This window comes from Bufo bufo, chromosome 6, assembly GCF_905171765.1.
Source record: "Bufo bufo chromosome 6, aBufBuf1.1, whole genome shotgun sequence".
Taxonomy (NCBI): domain Eukaryota; kingdom Metazoa; phylum Chordata; class Amphibia; order Anura; family Bufonidae; genus Bufo; species Bufo bufo.
In genome coordinates this window covers 73,867,427-73,887,125 of record NC_053394.1, presented here as the reverse complement: position 1 = coordinate 73,887,125, position 19,699 = coordinate 73,867,427, and the positions used below count along the sequence as shown (strand labels likewise).

The following is a 19,699-nucleotide window of genomic DNA, read 5'->3' as shown; positions in this document are numbered from 1 at the left end:
GGTTATAACACTTCTGTTTTTTAAAACATTCTTATTTTTTCAGCATTTTTCCACACCTGCGTAAAACATTTGCACAATACTGTACATCAATATAGCAGCATTAATGGGTGTGCATTACATGGTATGTACATTAGTTTCTGTGTACACAGTGCATCCATATAGACTACCATACAGAAACGAGTAAACACAGCCTCATCTATTACCACAGTCCCTGAGGTCACGTATTGAACAGACCAAGCAGTCGTTAAATTTTGTACACAAAGTGATGCTTTGTTTCTCCTATAATGATTTTCGGGCTGACCAATATTCATGAATATTATACCGGTAATCCAGTCTGCTCTAATTTAGTTTTAAGGACATTACTATGCTTCTTGTTTTTGGCTATAGGTTTCACTGGCGCTACAAAAGGTATGGCAGAGAAAATGGAGACTATATAATACCCATAAATTACACCCGTACTATGGTGTGCTAGAGAATCAATTGACTGAGAGATACATGGAGCCTGTTGAACACACAAAAAGGACCAGTATCTAACGTGATGTCAGAGATTTCATAAAAATTATAATAAGGAGAAAAAAAAAGGATGAGAATGAAACGGTCCAAACACACAGCTCCCATGACATGTCTCAGTTGTGGTTATTTTTCAGTGAGTGCAGAGATTCTGAACCGTTAAAAGTGCTGTAGCCATGTATGAGGGAAACTATTCTCTAAATAGATAATATAGATAATATAAATAGAAAAAGTAATTTTATTTAAATTGCACTGTTTATCTTCTTCGCATACAGTGTTTATTAAAGTTTAGGTACACCTTCACAGTCAACTTTTTTTGTGAGTTCATTTTTCTCATTTTAAGCAATTCTTTCATATGGTCTTTATTAAAACGTTTAAGCAGTTTTTGTCCTACAAGGTTTAATTTCAGCCTAGCTGTAGAATGAGTCCTGTCTTGTTCCTGTTCTGACAGCTGGATCTGTAGCCCTAGCTCTGATCTCCTGACCGCTCATAAACACTCATTTAAGCCATAGTCCTATCAGTTTTATTATAATTCAAGCCTAATGAGTGTTTATGAGCGGTCAGGAGATAAGAGATAAAGTCTGTACATAGCCTTAGGCCCCTTTCACACGGGCGAGTATTCCGCGCGGATGCGATGCGTGAGTTGAACGCATTGCACCCGCACTGAATCCCGACCCATTCATTTCTATGGGGCTGTTCACATGAGCGGTGATTTTCACGCATCACTTGTGCGTTGCGTGAAAATCGCAGCATGCTCTATTTTGTGCGTTTTTCACTTAACGCAGGCCCCATAGAAATGAATGGGGTTGCGTGAAAATCGCAAGCAAGTGCGGATGCGGTGCGATTTTCACGCACGGTTGCTAGGAGACGATCGTGATGGAGACTTGATCATTATTATTTTCCCTTATAACATGGTTATAAGGGAAAATAGTAGCATTCTGAATACAGAATGCATAGTAAAATAGCGCTGGAGGGGTTACAAAAATAAAATTAAACTCACCTTAATCCACTTGATTGCGCAGCCGGCATCGCTTCTGTCTTCTTTCTTTGCTGTGTGCAGGAACAGGACCTGTGACGTCACTCCGGTCATCACATGATCTTTTACCATGGTGATGGATCATTTGATGGACCATATGATGACCGGAGTGACGTCACCACAGGTCCTGTTCCTGCACACAGCAAAGAAAGAAGACAGAAGCTATGCCGGCTGCGCGATCAAGTGGATTAAGGTGAGTTAAAAATTTTTTTATTTTATTTTAACCCCTCCAGCGCTATTTTACTAAGCATTCTGTATTCAGAATGCTATTATTTTCCCTTATAACCATGTTATAAGGGAAAATAATACAATCTACAGAACACCGATCCCAAGCCCGAACTTCTGTGAAGAAGTTTGAGTACAAAACATGCACGATTTTTCTCACGCACGTGCAAAACGCATTACAATGTTTTGCAATCGCGCGGAAAAATCGCGCATGTTCCCGCAACGCACCTGCACCTTTTCCCGCAACGCCCGTCTGAAAGAGGCCTTAGAACAGGAACATGGCGGGACTCGCTCTAAAGCTAGGCTGAAAGTTAACCCTGGAGATCAAAAGTTGCTGGAAATTCGAAATGCTGACTAATTGAGAAAAAGATTTTTAACCCATAAAGAGTAAAATGTAAACATAAAAAAATTGCTTCCGAAGGTGTTCATAGCCTTTAATGGAAAAATAGGCAAGCCCAAAATCTATCAGAAACTAAAAAGGTCCTGTAATGTACCGTAAAAATGTGAAAACGAATTCTAATATCCTACTGCTGTTCTGAGTTAGGCCTCATGTTTTTGCGGTCCACAAATTGCAGATCAGCAAAATACAGATACTGTCTGTGGTGCATCTGCATTTTCTTCAGACCCATTGATGTCAATGGGCCTGTGGTTTGCATTTTGAGGTCAAGAAAAGGACATGTTCTATTCAGGTTCTGATGACAAGGTGTCCCTTTCTCATTTCTGACAGATGCATCGTTAATATAACAATCTACATAGATGTCGCTACATGATGATATGTGAAATAAACCAGCAAATCCCTCATAAACATGTTACTCGTGCTTATGTTCTAGATTTCAGATAAGACTGCAGCAACTTGAAATGTCCATCAGCCGAATAATGAGAAAAGTAGAAACTGTGGAGATGAAATTGGAGACAATGGAAACAAACAAGATAAAGCAGTCGAACCTGACGGATAATCTGCCGAACAATATAGCAAAGGTGAGTTTTGTGGTCATTGACTTCTGAGCTTCTACAAACACACCTGCTCTGATGCCATATGAAGCACTAGACGATATACAACAGGAGTGCACAAACTGCGGCCTGGGGGCCACATGTGGACCTTGATACCGTTCTGTGCAGCCCCCAACTATCTGGTAACAGAAATGTATGTCTATGTCTGGTGGCTGCTCAAATGTATTTTTCATGTATGCTCCCATTAGATAGGAGTCCAGGAACTGTAAGTAGACATTAGTGGTATATACTGTATTTTCAATATGCCGTAAATACTGTATTTCAGTTGTTAATGCCCCTTAAAATTTTATTGTCCGCCCTTGACGTTGGTTCAGTCTGACAATGTGGCCCCCACCCAGAAAACTTTATGCACTCCTGATATACAGTAACTGCTGCAACCGCGCACATTTTTTGACATGCAGTACTTTTTTGTTCCGTAAAAAAATAAAATGATCTCAGACGGAAATGGCTCAAATGGATGCCAAACGTGCATAACTGATGAACAGAAGAACGGAAAATAAACATGGAAAATCGTATTGCCAGGAGTAAATGTTCAGATCAGATGCCATATTGCTAGATTTAAGAGGTTTTCCGAGACAGGGAACCCCTTTTAATACTGCCACAGGGTCCAAGGAACAAAAAACAAAAAAAAACCTCCCTTCCCCTCCACTTCCAATCCAAGCTGGACCAGAAGCGTGACATGCCATTTATATGCATGTCACTGCTGAGACCACCGATAAGCCTGCAGTGGTGATGTCCACATAGACGACACGCCACAATGCTGGAAGTGAATACTCTTTGCAGCTTTATTCACATGAAAAGGTCAGCGTCATGCGGGCAAAACACAGCTAAAAGGCAGCAGCCGTTTCGCGCTTGTTGCGCTTTTTCAACAGGCGCGAAACGGCTGTTGCCTTCTAGCTGTGTTTTGCCCGCATGACGCTGACCTTTTTATGTGAATAAGGCCTCATGCACACGACCGCTCCGTTTTTTGAGGTCCGCAAAACACGGAAGCCGCCCGTGTGCCTTCCGCAATTTGCGGAACGGAACAGGCGGCCCATTGTAGAATTGCCTATTCTACTGCGGCTCGGATGCGGACCAGAACAACGGTCATGTGCATTAAGCCTAGAGCTGCAAAGAGTATTTTTTGGTGAGTGCCGCATTCTTTTCTCTCCTTTGTTGCAAATACTACTTGTTTTTTATGCTGAGCACCACCACTTCTCACATTTGATCAGCAGCACCAAATGAAATCCCACACCTACAGCAGTGCCGACCGTATCCTTTACATATTACTACTTTAAATAGATTATCTGGCCACGTAATAGTTCAACAACCGGGTCCACAGAGCACAGCTCCTTCTGGTGCATAGAAAAGGATCCAATGCAGAGGACCCCAACATCTTTCCCATGACATTCATGTGTCCTATAAGATGTATGACCATTATATTATCTATATGAGGGAACCCTTTTTAAGAGGAGCCATTGACCAGTGCCCAAAATGGCACTCGGCTGACCCCTATATGATACATAGAGAGGTGATGGTAGCAAGAAATCTTAGACTGATGCACATGAACATCTTCCGCCTGTGCCATGCATTGGGGAAAGCAAATTGCGGTCCTCAATGCAGGTGCACCATCCATGTGGGCGGTGCTGACGGATGCAGACCTATTCAACTTGAATGGGTCCACGATCTGTCTGCACTGTTAAAAAACGGAATATGTTCTATTTTTATGTGCAGTGCTTCCGTGGCCTTCCGCTCCATATCTTTCGTATCCGTGAAACAGTGCACACACAGTGCCCGCATATTGCGGGCCGCAATATGGGCGCAGGCAGCACAAACTTATTATTTTTTTCCTGTCTTCAGTTTATTGCGGAAATGTAGTGCAATCCATTTCCGTATGTCCACATTAGAACATTTCCTATTATTGTCCACATTGCAGACAAGGATCAAACTGTCCTGCTAGGGGCCAGCTGTTCCGTTCTGCGATTTACAGACCGCAAAACATCCAACGGTCGTGTACAAGAGCCCTTACAGTGACATCAAGGCATTTCCATATGAGATTTGGTGTCACGCAATCCTTGAACTTTTTGCTAGGTATCTGCCAGCAATCATTCTGTAGGGAGCCTAAAATTAATAATTACATTTCAAAACTAGCATTTTACCAGTTTAATTTTTAATCAGGACCTTTTTTTTTATTGAGAAATATATTTTTTTTTATTATTTAAGGAGAAACAATCAAGTTGGGAAGAAATCCATCCAAGCAATCTGGTGAAGGAAGACAAAGAAGGCTGGGAATCTGAGTACAAGCCCAGGAACATCACAGAACCATCGTACAGAAACAGTAACGCCATCTATCCACATACGAATGGCTCACAGAATTCTTTAAATTTCACTTAGAGCCCAAGTTACTCGTTACTTGAGTGTGTGACTTTTACCCATTACCTCTACATTAGAAAGAAAAAAAATTCCTAATCTACTGTAAAGTACCTGTCTGTTCAATGTTGTGGATCAATATAGTTCTATCTGGATTCGGAATATGACATTAGCAGTCGTCCTGTGCACAGCTTTCTATTACCTTTCACTCCCCCACAAACCTACTGGTTATTCGTGCCTATTTGCTAATGACAAAAAAGACTAACTGGTGCGTGTTCACATCTGCATCGAAGGCACCTGTCTAGTAATGGAGTAGGGGCACCACTAGTGTTTGTGTTGTGTATGATGTGGCTTTTGCTACAATTAGGGCTCATGCACACGCCATGCCCATATTGTGGCCCGCAAACAGCGGGTCTGCAATATGCAGGCACCGGCCATGTGCACCCTGCATCACAGATGTGGACCCATTTCATGAATGAGTCCGCAAGGTCCGGAGTAGAACGGAGGCTAGGAACCCCCACAGAGTGCTTCCGTGGGGTTTCTGTTCGTGCCTCCGCACTGCAAAAAAAAAAAAAAAAAAAGGTGTGCATGCACTTCTTTTTTTGTGGTGCGGACAGACAATGGACCTATTCAAGTTGAATCGATCTGGATCCGTCTGCAGAATCTGGACGGATTTTGTCCCGTGCATTGGGGATCCCAAATTGCATGTGTGCATGAGCTCTTAGGCAGATGTGAACAGTGCCTTACCGTTCGGCCACACCAAGTGGAATTTCCACTATGTATTTTGCTGCATTTTCACAGCAAAATCAGTATGCATTACATACACATTTGTTGTGGATTTTACCATTTGCATTGCAAAGAGTGAAATCTGCAGTGGAAAGTTTCAACAGTTTAAAATCTAAACCGTAGGTCAATTTATGATATAGATTTTTTTTGACAACATTTATGCTTGGCTGACATGAGTGTGCAGGTTTATGGTGGATTCAGAGATCTAATCATCAGCTAATGTATTTAAAGGGTTTCTGCAGTTTGTTTAAACTGATAATCTATCATCTGGATAGATCATCAGCATCTGATCGGCGGGGGTCCGACGCCTGGGACCCCCGCTGATCAGCTGTTTGAGAAGGCAGCGGCGCTCAGGGGAACGGAGCTTAGCCGCGCCCCGGCCAGCGATAAAACATAGTGAGAATGTAGCGGAGCTGCTGGAGCGCCGCTGCTTTCTCAAACAGCTGATCAGCAGGGGTCCCGGACCGACGCTGATCAGATGCTGATGATCTATCCAGAGGATAGATCATCAGTTTAAACAAAGCGCAGAACCCCTTTAAGGAGAAATTTCCAGCTACTGAATATCAGGCATGAGCACATTATGGCTGGCTCACATCACCTGAACTGTGGAAAGGAAAAGGTAAAAGCATCTTTACATGGGAAGGGGCATTCCTAGGAACACTCATTGTTAATAACTGTCTAATGTAAAAGTGATGCCGATCAAATGCTCGCTCAGCAGGTGAAAGCATCGCTGGTACGGTCACCTAAAATCATCGCTTCTGGGCGGCAGATCAGGCAGTCTAAACAGCCCAGAAGCAGCTCTCACGTCCTCCGCCAAGAAGGCAATTATTGGGAATGAATGGATAGTTCCTGATAATTGTCAGCTGTGCCGGCAAAGGTAAAGAGGCCTTAAAGGGATTCTGTCACCAGGTTTGGGGCTATATAGATACGGACATGCACGGCTAGATCGCCGCTAGCATGTCCGCAATATATGTGTCCTATAGGGCTGTGTGGTTTTAATTTCTTTATAAAAGGATTTTTATAGATATGTAAATGAGTGTTGAATGTGTCCAAGGGGCTGTACTAACCTTCCTTGTGCCCAGCCACGCCCGTCTGTGAAGGAGCCCAGCACCGCCTATGTCTCCTCCTTTCATCAACGATAGATAGCCGTGAGCTCACGCATGCGCAGTTCTTTCCCTGAAGCTGATGCCAGCACAGGGAAGGAACACTATACCAGCACTGCGCATCGCGAGATTACGGCTATCGTTGATGAAAGGAGGAGACATAGGCGGTGCTGGGCTCCTTCACAGGCGGGCGTGGCTGGGCACAAGGAAGGTTAGTGCAGCCCCTTGGACACATTCAAGATTCATTTACATATCTATAAAATCCTTTTTTAAAAGAAATTAAAACCACACAGCCCTATAGGACAGATATATTGCGGACATGCTAGCGGCGATCTAGCCGTGCATGTCCGTATCTCTATAGCCCCAAACCTGGTGACAGAATCCCTTTAAAGGGCTTCTGTCACCCCCCCATTGTGCAATTTTCATTAGCCAACATTCGCTATTTGCTGTCAGCTGAGTGCAATCAAACATGTCCTACCTTTGTCTGTGGCTTATTTCTTGTAAAAATCATACTTTTATCATATGCAAATTTCTTCACTACCAGCAAGTTGGGTGTGTACTTGCTGGTAGCCGCCGCATCTTCCACTTCTAGACACGCCCCATCTCCTCTTTATAGACAGGGCCAGCGAGCGCTCTCCTCCTCCCTCTGCCCCCGCCTGCTGCTGAATTCCCGCGTCTGCGCCGTAACTTTCCTCAATCGGCACAGGCGTACTGAGTGAAGGACGCGCGCTTGCCAGCTCCTTCCTTAGTGCGCCTGCGCCGATTACGTCACAAGAGAAGACTGCCGATTATCGCTGATGCCGGCAGTCTTTGCTTCCGGGTGTAGTGTGACATAATCGGCGCAGGCGCACTGAGGAATGAGCTGGCAAGCGCACGTCCTTTACTCAGTACGCCTGCACCGATCGAGTAACGTTACGGCGCAGCCATTCAGCAGCAGACGGGGCCAGTGGGAGAAGGAGAGCGCTCGCTGGCCCTGTCTATCAAGAGGAGATGGGGCGTGTCTAGAAGTGGCAGATGCAGCGGCTACCAGCAAGTACACGCCCATCTTGCTGGTAGTGAAGAAATTTGCATATGATAAAAGTATGATTTTTACAAGAAATAAGCCACAGACAAAGGAAGGACATGTATGATTGCACTCAGCTAACATTAGCAAATAGCTAATGTTGGCTAATGAAAATTGCACAATGGGGGGGTGACAGAAGCCCTTTAAAAGGAATCAGGCAAGAGAAGCTGGCTGCCCTGTTACATGTGCACTTGGCAGCTGAAGGCATCCGTGTTGGTCCCATGTTCATATGTGCCCGCATTGCTGAGAAAATTGATGTATTTATATATGCAAATGAGCCACTAGGAGCAATGGGGGCATTGCCATTACACCTAAAGGCGCAGCATAATCTGCAACTGCCACCCTCTGCACTTTGATTGACAGTGACAGGTCATCACGCCTGGCCCTCTCACAGTGCAGAGGGCGCAGCAGTTGCAAAGAGATCAGAGCCTCTGAGTGTAACGGCAACACCCCCATTGCACCTAGAGACTCATTTGCCCACATTAACATTTCATTTTTCTCTGCAATGCGCACATATGAACATGGGACCAACACAGATGCCTTCAGCTGCCAAGTGCACATGTAACAGGTCAGCCGGTGTCATAGGTACAAATCTGCTGACAGATGTCTTTAAAGGCAACATATCATCAACTTTATGCTGACCTTACTGAGGGCAGCATTAAGTAGTGACAGAAATGCTGATTTCAGCGGTCTGTCACTCATGAGCTAAACTTAAAGGGGTTGTCCGGGATCAAAGTTTTTTTTTTTAAGTGTACTCACTGTTAACAGGTGATTTTAGGCCCCCCCCCATATGTTTTAAGGTATTTTCGCCATTTCTACACAGCTCCGACGGTCCCCCACGCACTGTTTAAATCTCTGTTTATTTTTGTCTAACTTCCTGCCGCTCTGCACTGTGGATCCCAGCGCAGCGCAGAATCACGTGCTTTCAGACGACTCTCCGCCGTGACTCCGCCCCCTCATTGTTATTCCGCCTCCTGCTGCACATTGCCATGTCCTCCATGCATCCGCCCCCCTTGAATCATATTCAGCCTCCTGCCGCACATTCCCCCCCCCCCTTTAGTAACTCCCCTAAACTCCTCCTGGCTCAGTCCTCAGAGTATTGCTTCTATCTCCAGCCTGCTGCCCCATTTGCCTGCATTGGAGGCGTTTACTATGCTAATTAGCATAGTTCCCTTGCCTCCTTCATTGTGAACAACACCCTGCCCGGTGACGTCACCGCCACGGAGGGGCGTGGCTTAGTGCGATCTGTTGCCGAGCGCTCTGCATAATGCCTGCGGCTGATGGTAACGTCACCGGGCTCCCTGTGAAGCGGAAGAAGCGGCTTTGCTTTGCAGAAGGGACCCAGTACGTCATTGAATGTGAGAAAAGACTCACTTCCGGCTGAGAATTTGTGCAATGAATACGGGGCATCAGAAAAGTATGGGAAAGGTAGGACAGTCATGTAGGAGATATTTATGTCCTTGTTAAACAATTAAACCAAAGTCCCCAATCCCGGACAACCCCTTTAAGTGGTTGCTGAGAACCAGCTTGATAATCATTACAGCCCAGGCCTTAAAAAGAGTCAAATCTACCTGAGAAGAGTCATAGTTATTATAATCTCCTGCTCTCTCACCCATCTGCTGATGGTTGGCAGTTCTCTCCTAGAGAGAAAGGGAGAAAACTAGGTAGAAGACGGTCAGTCATCAGCAGGTGGGCAGGAATTCATGGATGACCATGACTCTTCTCAGGTGGCCGTGACTCTTTTCCAGGCCCAGTCTGCAACGTTTGTGATGTTGGTTCTCGACAACCACTTACTTTTAACTTATAAATGACAGATCGCTGAAATCAACTCACCTGTCTCTACTTTATGCTGCCGTTTGTATGGGCAGCATAAAGTTGATAACAGGTTCCCTTTAAAGTATAGCACTGTATTCTTAAATCTACTCAATGCTACTTTAGGCTAATTGAACGGGGAAGATTTATCAAAACAATAATGTGGCTTATAACCAGAGTTGTAGCAAGGCTTTTTTTCACTGGTCACAAAAGGTTGTTTTTTTCCCTAGCCCTGAATCTATATACTCCAGCCATGACAAAATGGCTTGTTGGTGCCCCTCAGCAGCCAAGTCAAATGGCTCTAGAATACGTCTCCCTACTCATAGCAATTGACTAATTCCAGGTTATTTTTTTTAAATGTTCCTTTGCAAAAACCTGGTTAATTATAGGCAACTCCTGCGTGATACTTTGTTACAAAAGGTGACAGTCTCCCCATTACTGTTGTCCATATAGTCCTCAGCTGCTGCATTGGTAGGAAGACATCTGTCCAAGTACTGATGGCACTAAAGTTGCCACCATGATTACTAGATGTAAAAATATACAACATATTAAAGTTTTAAGATTAATTTCTGAAATCAACAATTATATTCTCTACTTTTCTGTTTGGGGTGTACATCTAAATCACTATTAAACTTCCTGACTACCCTGCACATAGTTGTGCGTCATGTGCCGCCTACTGTATTAACCAGTACTGTATACATTTTAGAGAAAAACACGTAAAATAATTAGACTGAAATGTAAATTTCTAGCTGACAAGCATGACTGCAATAGGAAATGTAATTAACCAAATGAAAAATTAGAGCTATGAAAATAGAAACCTGTTATAACATGGTGGATATTGAATTATAATAAAGGCTTCGCCAGATCACTTTGTCAGAGAATCGGTTTAATACTCGTTATTTAAAAAAAATTAAAACATGCATACCAAATGGATATTTTTGTATATTGCATACAGCATGCCATTAAACTGCAATTTAATTTTAAAAAAACATGCATGGTATAAGTTACTTTGTAATAGAAGATATATTCTGACGCGTCCGATAAATAAATCTGAGCAGCTTCCTTGCCTTTCACTAAATTAATGTCTCCTGAATCAAACTAATGATGGCAAATACACAACTGTTGAGTTGGAGAGTGGCGTTTCCTCCAAACGTCAGGTAATGGGTACGATGCCACCATATAATTTTATTTATAAAGCACTCTATAGAGGACATCACTCAAAATAGCATTTGTCCTCATTGGAGCTCACAAATAAATATCAAATTAAAGGGGTTTTCCAGGATTTACATATTAATGGCCTATTGTCACCGTGACAATAGGCCATCAATATGTAAATCCGGAAGAACCCCTTTATTTGATATTTAGATCAGGTGACTGATGTCAGGAAATCAAGGAGATTGGTTGAGCGTGGAAGAATCTAACAGCCTCCTTGATTCAGTGTTGATAGGGTTAATGACCACCTCCCTTTTCTCAGCTGTTGCTCAGTGGTCATCACTTCTACCCTTTATAGTCTCACCCCACCCTTAACACTATGCGGTTTATAGCTTCATTTGGCTGAGCTGGTGTGAGATCCTCTCTGGTGTTCCTGTTCTTCCATCTCTACAGAAGTTAAGTGTCGCGTTTGTTTGTATTTGTTATATTCCCTGTTGTTGTATCTGGGCCTGAGACGGAGACTTCCATTTGTCCATCTGGGGAGGAATGGGTTGTCTCTGGTCCTATACTTATTTCAAGGCCTTATAGGGAAAACAGGGCCTATGTATCCCGCTTATGAATATTCCTACCTTCAAGGTCTATTCATATTGATAGGTAGTCAGGGCCTGGATTAGGGTTGTCTAGGAGGTGACCTGTTCCTTTCCTAGTTTCCAGGCCCAGTTACTGTTCCCCTTCCCTCCTGTGTTCAGTGTGGAGTCCCCACCCCGATCGTGACACCAATTCCTCAGGATAGCGGTACGAAGAGGCTGCGGCACTCACTGACTGATGAACGTGCCATCACATGGTGTAGGCGCAGCTGCTATCAAATGAAGGCTCCTGTGGTTGGTAAGCTTCATTACTCACTGGAGCTCAGGTGAGCATCACAATATGCTTAAACAGCTGTTCGGTGGGGGTGCCAGGAGTTGGACCACTACCAATCTCATATTGATGACCTATCCTGACGATAGAGTTGGGGGTGGGGAGCGTACAGCATCCAATATAATTTGTTTATTTTATGCACTTATATAGTGCTACTTTTTTGTTGGCAGATGTTACTGTTAAATCTCTATTTTGCATTTTTATAGTGGTTGCATTTTTTCGGTAGGCCACTTTTTTTTATTCAGCATGTTCTGGCTATGGCATTTTTTTTTTATACAGGCTTCTCCTTAGGACTTGTGAAACATCAGAAAGAAAATGCATGCACAAAATGCCACCAAAAACTCCATAAAAATGTACGGTATGCTACATGTCACAGTTTGAAAATGCATTTTTTAAACACTAGGTCAAGAAAAAGATTGGGTTATGGAGCCTGAAAAGCGGGCACTCTGGGGGTCATCTATCAAAACTGGTGTAAAGTAGAACTGGCTTAGTTGCCCATAGCAACCAATCAGATACTACCTTTCATTTTCCAAAGCAGCTCTGAAAAATTAAAGGTGGAATCTGATTGGTTGCTATCAGCAACTAAGCCAGTTCTACTTTAAACCAGTTTTGATAAATGACCCCCTTTGCGCCCACATATGAAGAAAAAGTAACATATGAAGCCAGCCTAAGTTTTTATCAAAAGCCTTACAAATTAGAAGATAAGGTCTCTCATGCTGTTGTGAGAATGGAAAAACAGTGAAGCTGGGTCATACACGGGGAAACAACAATTTATTTATTTTTGAGCGGAGAGAGGGGTGTACGCACTTCCTCTGAGAACATCTATTCTCTCTGGAGAGAGTCAGGAGACCACCAAACTCTGTACATAGTTGGGCAATCTCATTCAAATGTGGGGATTCCAGTGAATTTTTTTTCTAATATGTATGGCCACTTTAAAAGGTGTACATTTCCTAAATAGCAACAGCTACATACTACCCCTCTGTGTTACAGCGGATTCCAAAGGTACAGCCACACACGCAGGATTTTTTATGACGTTTAAGCCAAAACCAGGAATAAATCATAAGAGGGGGAAACAGTATTATCTCTCCGTACATACTCATGATGACATTTACTAGAGTACAGTAGCAGCAAATGCACAGATGTTTTAGATGGTCCCACTCAATGTAAATAACAGAGTCAGAATTTCACCTAGCACTTCAACTGTTCTTTTATATGCCTCAGGGTGATGATCAAGGTTAACAATTGGGATACATACATTTTGGATGAGACTTCCTGACACGTGGACATTCATCCATCAATATGAAGAGATCACCTTATACATTTTTTCCCGTTATTCTCTCTTGCTTCAATTCTTCCATAAATTTTACACGTGCAAAGATCACAATAAGGGCTCATTCAGACGGCTGTATGTTGTTTTCCGTATCTGATGCTCAATTTTGCGGAATAGATGTGGACCCATTCCGCTCTATGTGGCCCCAAAAGATGCAGACAGCACTCTGTGTGCTGTCCGCATCTTTACTTCAGTTCCACGGCCCCGCAAAACAAATAAAACATGTCCTATACTTGCCAGTGAAAAATCGGGACGTAGCCCCATTGAAGTCTATGGGTCTGCAAAAATGCGGATTGCAATACTTTTTTTTTTTTGCGGACATACTGAACTGACAGCAAAAATAAAAAAGGATCTGCATTTTTGCGGACCGCAAAAAAACATACCAGTCTGAATAAGCCCTAACATACCAATAAAAAAAAGCACTCCAATAATATACTTGCTATAAAAGGTCATATAACGTGAAGCTCCTCAGGACAACCTTCTCTCTTCAAAGCTAATAGTTGCTGCTACATTGATTGGCCCCTAACCCACCATCTACCTCTGCAAAAGAAAGTCCTCCTCTGTCCTTGCGAGATTAGCGACAAATTCTGGATGCAATGAATTAATGTAAAACCTCAAAAACGCTGCCATCAGAAGTGCAAACACTGGTATGTTATGCAGGAAATGATGTTCAAATATTAAAGACATGGAAGAGGTATTGATATAACTTGTGCCAATTAACACAACACAATGTAAAGCAACATTTTATTGTAGTATAAATGTGAAAAATACTTAAGACGTTCGATAAAAAGACAAAAAACAAACACATAAATTAGTTTAGACCATAGCTTAATTACTGTAGACCAGTGAGGCAAGATTGAACTCTGAACATTTTCCAGTCACAACAAAATTATTATTATAGCGTATTACTTTACATGAATGAGCGGCTACATGTGTGCACGCAACATCAATGTGACTGCTCTTTAGTGTATCCGAAACGTACACCGCTTTTTACAAAGGAGATGGTTAATCTAAAACTAACATCAAGAGACTGGATGAGATGGAGGTCAGGAATGTGCTTCGATTACCAAATAATCAATATAATGAACTAACACTCAAGAGGGTTGTCCCATTATCCTCAGGATATGTATTTAATGTCTGGTTCGCAGGTGTCCAGTCACTGGATACCACGTCTGAATGCCATCAGTGGTCAAGTATGCACACTACCACCCCCCATCCAACTCTACGGGACTGCCATAAGTAGCCGAGTACACGCGGTTGGCTGTCTCCGGCAGTCCAACAGAATTGAATGGAGGGGAATTGTGCAGGAGTGACCACTGGTCCATTCAAATACAAGGCTCCATCCCAGCAGTTGGACCACAGCCGATCAGACACTTATGGGAGAACCCCTTCAATAACCATTTCATTGCAACAGCTACATTTATATCCAGGTTACGACAGGAACGGTAACAAAGCAGGGTCACTACACGTACAGGACACTTCTATACACGGGAATTTTCCAGCAGCATTAACAACAAATCACATTAGGTCCAGTGATTGTCTTTGAAAGAATCTCCTCTGGAAAAGTAAAGCAGCTATTGAAATCTTGAAATGATATCCACCGTATACGCAATCGCATGGATCACATTGGAAAGTGTTCATGAGCTCCTGGAGGGAGATTCATAATGTGCTGGTGTCAAGGAGCATAAACTAAAAATAAGATCATCTGTATTGTATATGTTATTACCAGGTGACTTGAAAATACATCTGAAATGTGGAACCAGTGTGACCATTTAAAGTAATGCAAGAGGAGTCTTTAGTTATATCGTTCAAAAGGAAACCATAACATGCTTTCCCAACTCCAAATATAGCAGAATAATTCCCTGGATCAATGTCCCATCTCCAGAAACCTAGTAATCCATCATTACTTTCAAGAAAGACATCCAGGCCCCTCCTGAACTTGTTCAAGAAATTATCCATCACCACTCCCTCTGGCAGAGGCTTCCATAGTCTCACTGCTCTTGATATATTTGTATATTGTATTTAAATTGCTCCTAATCAGTCTTTTTTCCAAACTGAATAAATAGCAAAGCACCCATCCCCTTAATTACCTTGGTCGCCCTCCACTGTATCTGCTCCAGTTTATGTCCTTTTTATACACTGGTGCCCCAAAAAATTGTACACAATTTTCCATGTGTTTCACTAGTGATTTGTATAGAGGCAACGCTATGTTCTGTCATGAGCATCTATCTTTTGATACATCACATTATTTGATTTGCCTAGGCAGCGGCTGTCTGGCATTGGTCTCTAAAGTTAAGCCTGTTTCACACAGTCAGTATTTGTAATCCAAAACCAGAAGTGGAACCTAGAGAGGAAATGTATCAAAGAAATATTTGTGCCTCTTCTGCGTTTTGGACCCACTCCTGGTTCTGGCTTACAAATACTAATGCAAAAATACTGACGAAACGCTGACCGTGTAAAATAGGCCTTAAAGGGGTTATCCAATACCTATAATGAACCCACCCCCCAATGCCCAGGCACCTCATATGGATTAAACTTGACCCACTCCCCCACACCCACGTTGCTTCTGATCCCTGCACGGCCGCCTCTGCATCTCACATCACACGGATCAAAACGTATGGCAACACCGGGAGCAGCCAATAGAATGCTGCAACGGAGACAAGCCTCCCTAGTGGCAGCCGCAATGCTAGGGAGGATCGTCCTCCTTGTAGCCTGCAATTGGCTAGCATCCCCCCCCCCTCCCCAACGTCGCTGGATGTTTTGAGCCAGGCAACGGGGAGCAGTTTGCAAACCACAAAATGGATACAGTTGGGTGCATGAGGCCTAAAGATGCCGCTAATCACCTGATGAATGAGCAAATGCGGTAATTAAAATAACTGATTGTGGGCAGGGATGTGCTGCCAACAAACAATGAATCCAAGATGGGGTGGTGAATAACCTGAATTTGATAATTTCTTGGTACAGCTATGGCTACTTTCACACCTGCGTTTAGGTGCGGATCCGTCTGGTATCTGCACAGACGGACCCGCACCTATAATGCAAACACTGGTATCCGTTCAGAACGGATCCGTTTGCATTAGTCTGTAAAAAAAATAAAAAAATCTAAGTCTAACTAAGTCAAACGGATCCGTCCTGACTTACATTGAAAGTCAATGGGGGACGGATCCGTTTGCAATTGCACCATATTGTGTCAGTGTAAACGGATCCGTCCCCATTGACTTACATTGTAAGTCAGGACGGATACGTTTGGCTCCGCATAGCGCAGCGTTTTGGTGTCCGCCTCCAGAGCGGAATGGAGGCGGAACGGAGCCAAACTGATGCACACTGAACGGATCCTTATCCATTCAGAATGCATTGGGGCTGAACGGATCCGTTTTGGGCCTCTTGTGAGAGCCTTGAAACGGATCTCACAAGCGGACCCAGAAACGCCAGTGTGAAAGTAGCCTAAGTCCTTCTTATTTTTACTCATGGCTACCTAAGCACTTGGATTTATGTATCACAAGCTTATGCTGTGCAAATATCACAAAAAGGATATGAGGTTTTCACTCCGCAGATGGCAGATTAGCTTCTCCAGGGATTCAAAGCGACACAGTGTAGGAACACAGCCGATCATTACGAGCTTGTGCTTGGCTCGTGTGAGGGCCACATTCAGTCTCCTCCAATCCTTTAGAAGATCCCCAAGCTGCTCAGAGAAAAAGGATGTTGAACAGATTCAGAACAGATTTCAAAACACACTAATTCTTATGCATTCCTGCAATGTGCTGTTCCTCTGTTATTCCTCCTAGAGAGATAATATTAAAAGGGATAACAGCACAGACTGAAAGAGGACCTTTCATCTGTTTTACTTATAGGAGATGAATACCTGTACTTGCTGATGCTGCCATCCGTTATTTTTTATTTTTTTTAAACATGGCTCCTACGCCCTGCTGCGCCCTAATGAAGTTTTCGCGCTCAGTCTAATACTGAGCATCGGAACTGGGAGGAGGAGACGCCAGGGTTTCTCAATGGGCGTCTCCTTTGGATTGTGGCACAGCCAGGGAGAAGGAGACGCCCATTGAGAAACGCTGGAGTCTCCTCCTCCCTGTTCCGATGCACAGTATTTACATACTGAGCGCGAGAATGTCAGGCGGGCGTAGCGGGGTGATGTTTAAAAAAAAAAAAAAGCTGTGTGGCAGCATCAGCGGGGAGTACCCGCAAGTACAGGTATTTAGCTCCTATAAGTAAAACAGATGAAAGGTCCTCTTGAACAGTGTAGGGACACAACCCAGGGACCCACCCAGGTGTCAGTCAATTCAGAAATGTCTAAAAGGAATAACGGAGGAACACTACAAGGTTGCATTCTAAGAAAATATACTCCTATATGCTTGTTATTTCATGGTGAATACAAGCATTCACTAAATCCAACGTCAGGAAAGGTAACAGGTCTCTTTAAATGGTGTAAGAAAGGATACCTGTAGATGTGACTGTAAGCTGCATTATACAAACCTGATATATAATAACTTATGCTACGATGGAAACTATAGTATAGTGTGGTACTGTAATTAACCCCTTGGGGAATCTGACAATTTTATAAATATATTTGGGTGCTTACATATTGATTAGTGTAGTTCCACCACCAGTAGGTGACACATCAACACCATTTCTTTGTATCGTGGACATACATTTTGCTATAGAGACAACCCTAGAAATTTCTACAAAATCATTTGATTTCAAATCTATTAGGCTACTTTCACACTTGCGGCAGAGTGATCCGGCAATCTGCATGCAAATGGACAACATTTGTAGACGGATCCGGATCCATCTTACAAATGCATTGCAAGAACGGATCCGTTCTATATTTTTTTCACATTTATACCGGTCTGAAGGATGGATCCAGCATTGCGGTATTTTTAATGCCGGATCTGGCACTAATATATTTCAATATAAATTAATGCCGGCTCCGGCAACTGATCCGGAATTTTGGACGGAGATAATACCGCATCATGCTGCGGTATTTTCTCCGTCCAAAGCGCCGATCAGTGACTGAACTGAAGACATCCTGAACAAATTTCTCTCAATTCAGAATGCATGGGGATGAAACTGATCAGTTATTTTCCGGTATTGAGCCCCTATGAGGGAACTCAGTGCCGGAAAAGATAAACACTAGTGTTAAAGTACCCTTAGGAAAACAGAAAGCATTTTAAAGTCACAATAATTTTACTAAAATTTCAGGTAAAAACGTAGAAATGCAGAATAGAATTAGACTTACTTTCCCTTCAATATTACTTCTAACGAATGACAAAATGATAATACTTTTGTCTCTTCCCTGGTATTTGTCCACGGTGTTAACCTCTACAGCGCTGTATGACAAGTTAGTAAAATAGCCAGAGATCACTTTCAATTGCTGACGATATGGAGCGATGATCCCGATGTCGGAGGGCTTGCTTCCAGCCTGGTAAATGGGAGAAAAATGGAATTGGTATGATTCGTACATTAAAGAGTAACTAAACCTTTGTAACAATTTTAAATATGATGTCCCTAATACAACTATTTCTAATGTACTTTATTATTCAATTTTGTATTTTTCTTAGTCTTTTACATCCGTAAATCGCACCACATTCACTGTGCGCTTAAAACTCAGTTCTCCGTACACCGCTGACAGCTCAGCAGTGTATGGGCTGTGAAATTTATGAATGGGGCCGCAGCAGCGCTGTGAGTACAGGCAGGAGCGCATATTGCTACTACTGCCCGTGCCCCCCCAGAGGATTGCTAACTCTTGGCATAGCACATGGGTACCCGGTAAGCCGGTTGGGGGGCATTGAAAGCTGCACGTCATGCAGAGGAAGTCTTGGTGGTATAGGACTTGGAGCCCTGTTGGCTGGGACGCCAGGAAGGGCGAGGTTTAAAGGAAGGCTTGCGCTTCCGATCCAGGATTGCCTTGTCGGATGGCCGCTTAGGGCTGGAAAAAACTTTAAAAAGGGACGAAAAAGAGGCCTACACTTTTTCGATCTGTTGAAGCGCACTCTGTTCTGTGGTAAATGAGTGCTCTTACCACCTGTAGTCTAGGATAATTTCATCCAGGCGCTTGCCAAAAAGTCTGCTGCCGGCAAAGGGGAAGGCCATCAAGGCTCGTTTTGAGACATTATCTGCCGCCCAGCAGGAGAGCCAAAGGGTACGGGGAATAGCCACCAAGAGAGCTGACGAGCGGCACATAAGTCTGGCCGCATCTAGAGAGGCTTCACAAACGTAAGAACTGGCCTGGGAGAGCTGCAGGGCAATATCAGAAAGTTTTTCCGGGTGGTCCCCAGAGGAGAGGCCCTGGCGTAGTTTGTTTGCTCACTCACCCATAGCTTTGTTCACCCACGTAGAGGCAAAGACTGGATGCAGTGCCGTTCCCACTGCTTCAAAAGGATGACTTCGCAAAG

The 19,699-nt window shown here is 43.4% G+C and overlaps 2 protein-coding genes across 2 annotated transcripts in view; one reads left to right on the top strand and one right to left on the bottom strand.

Annotated features, from left to right (window-relative positions):
• The window catches only part of PKD2L1 (polycystin 2 like 1, transient receptor potential cation channel), a 99,901-nt gene extending 94,746 nt beyond the window's left edge, over positions 1 to 5,155 (top strand). Inside the window, exons 14-15 of the mRNA XM_040438300.1 lie at positions 2,602 to 2,749; positions 4,985 to 5,155. Of these exons, the coding sequence (XP_040294234.1) occupies positions 2,602 to 2,749; positions 4,985 to 5,155 (319 nt within the window). The remainder of the gene's footprint in view (positions 1 to 2,601; positions 2,750 to 4,984) is intronic.
• An 8,939-nt stretch (positions 5,156 to 14,094) lies between these two features.
• The window catches only part of DNA2 (DNA replication helicase/nuclease 2), a 111,302-nt gene continuing 105,697 nt past the window's right edge, over positions 14,095 to 19,699 (bottom strand). Inside the window, exons 19-21 of the mRNA XM_040435634.1 lie at positions 18,544 to 18,726; positions 16,831 to 16,977; positions 14,095 to 14,961 (exon numbers count right to left, since the gene is read on the bottom strand). Coding sequence (XP_040291568.1) covers positions 14,917 to 14,961; positions 16,831 to 16,977; positions 18,544 to 18,726 — 375 coding nt within the window. The 3' untranslated portion in view covers positions 14,095 to 14,916. The remainder of the gene's footprint in view (positions 14,962 to 16,830; positions 16,978 to 18,543; positions 18,727 to 19,699) is intronic.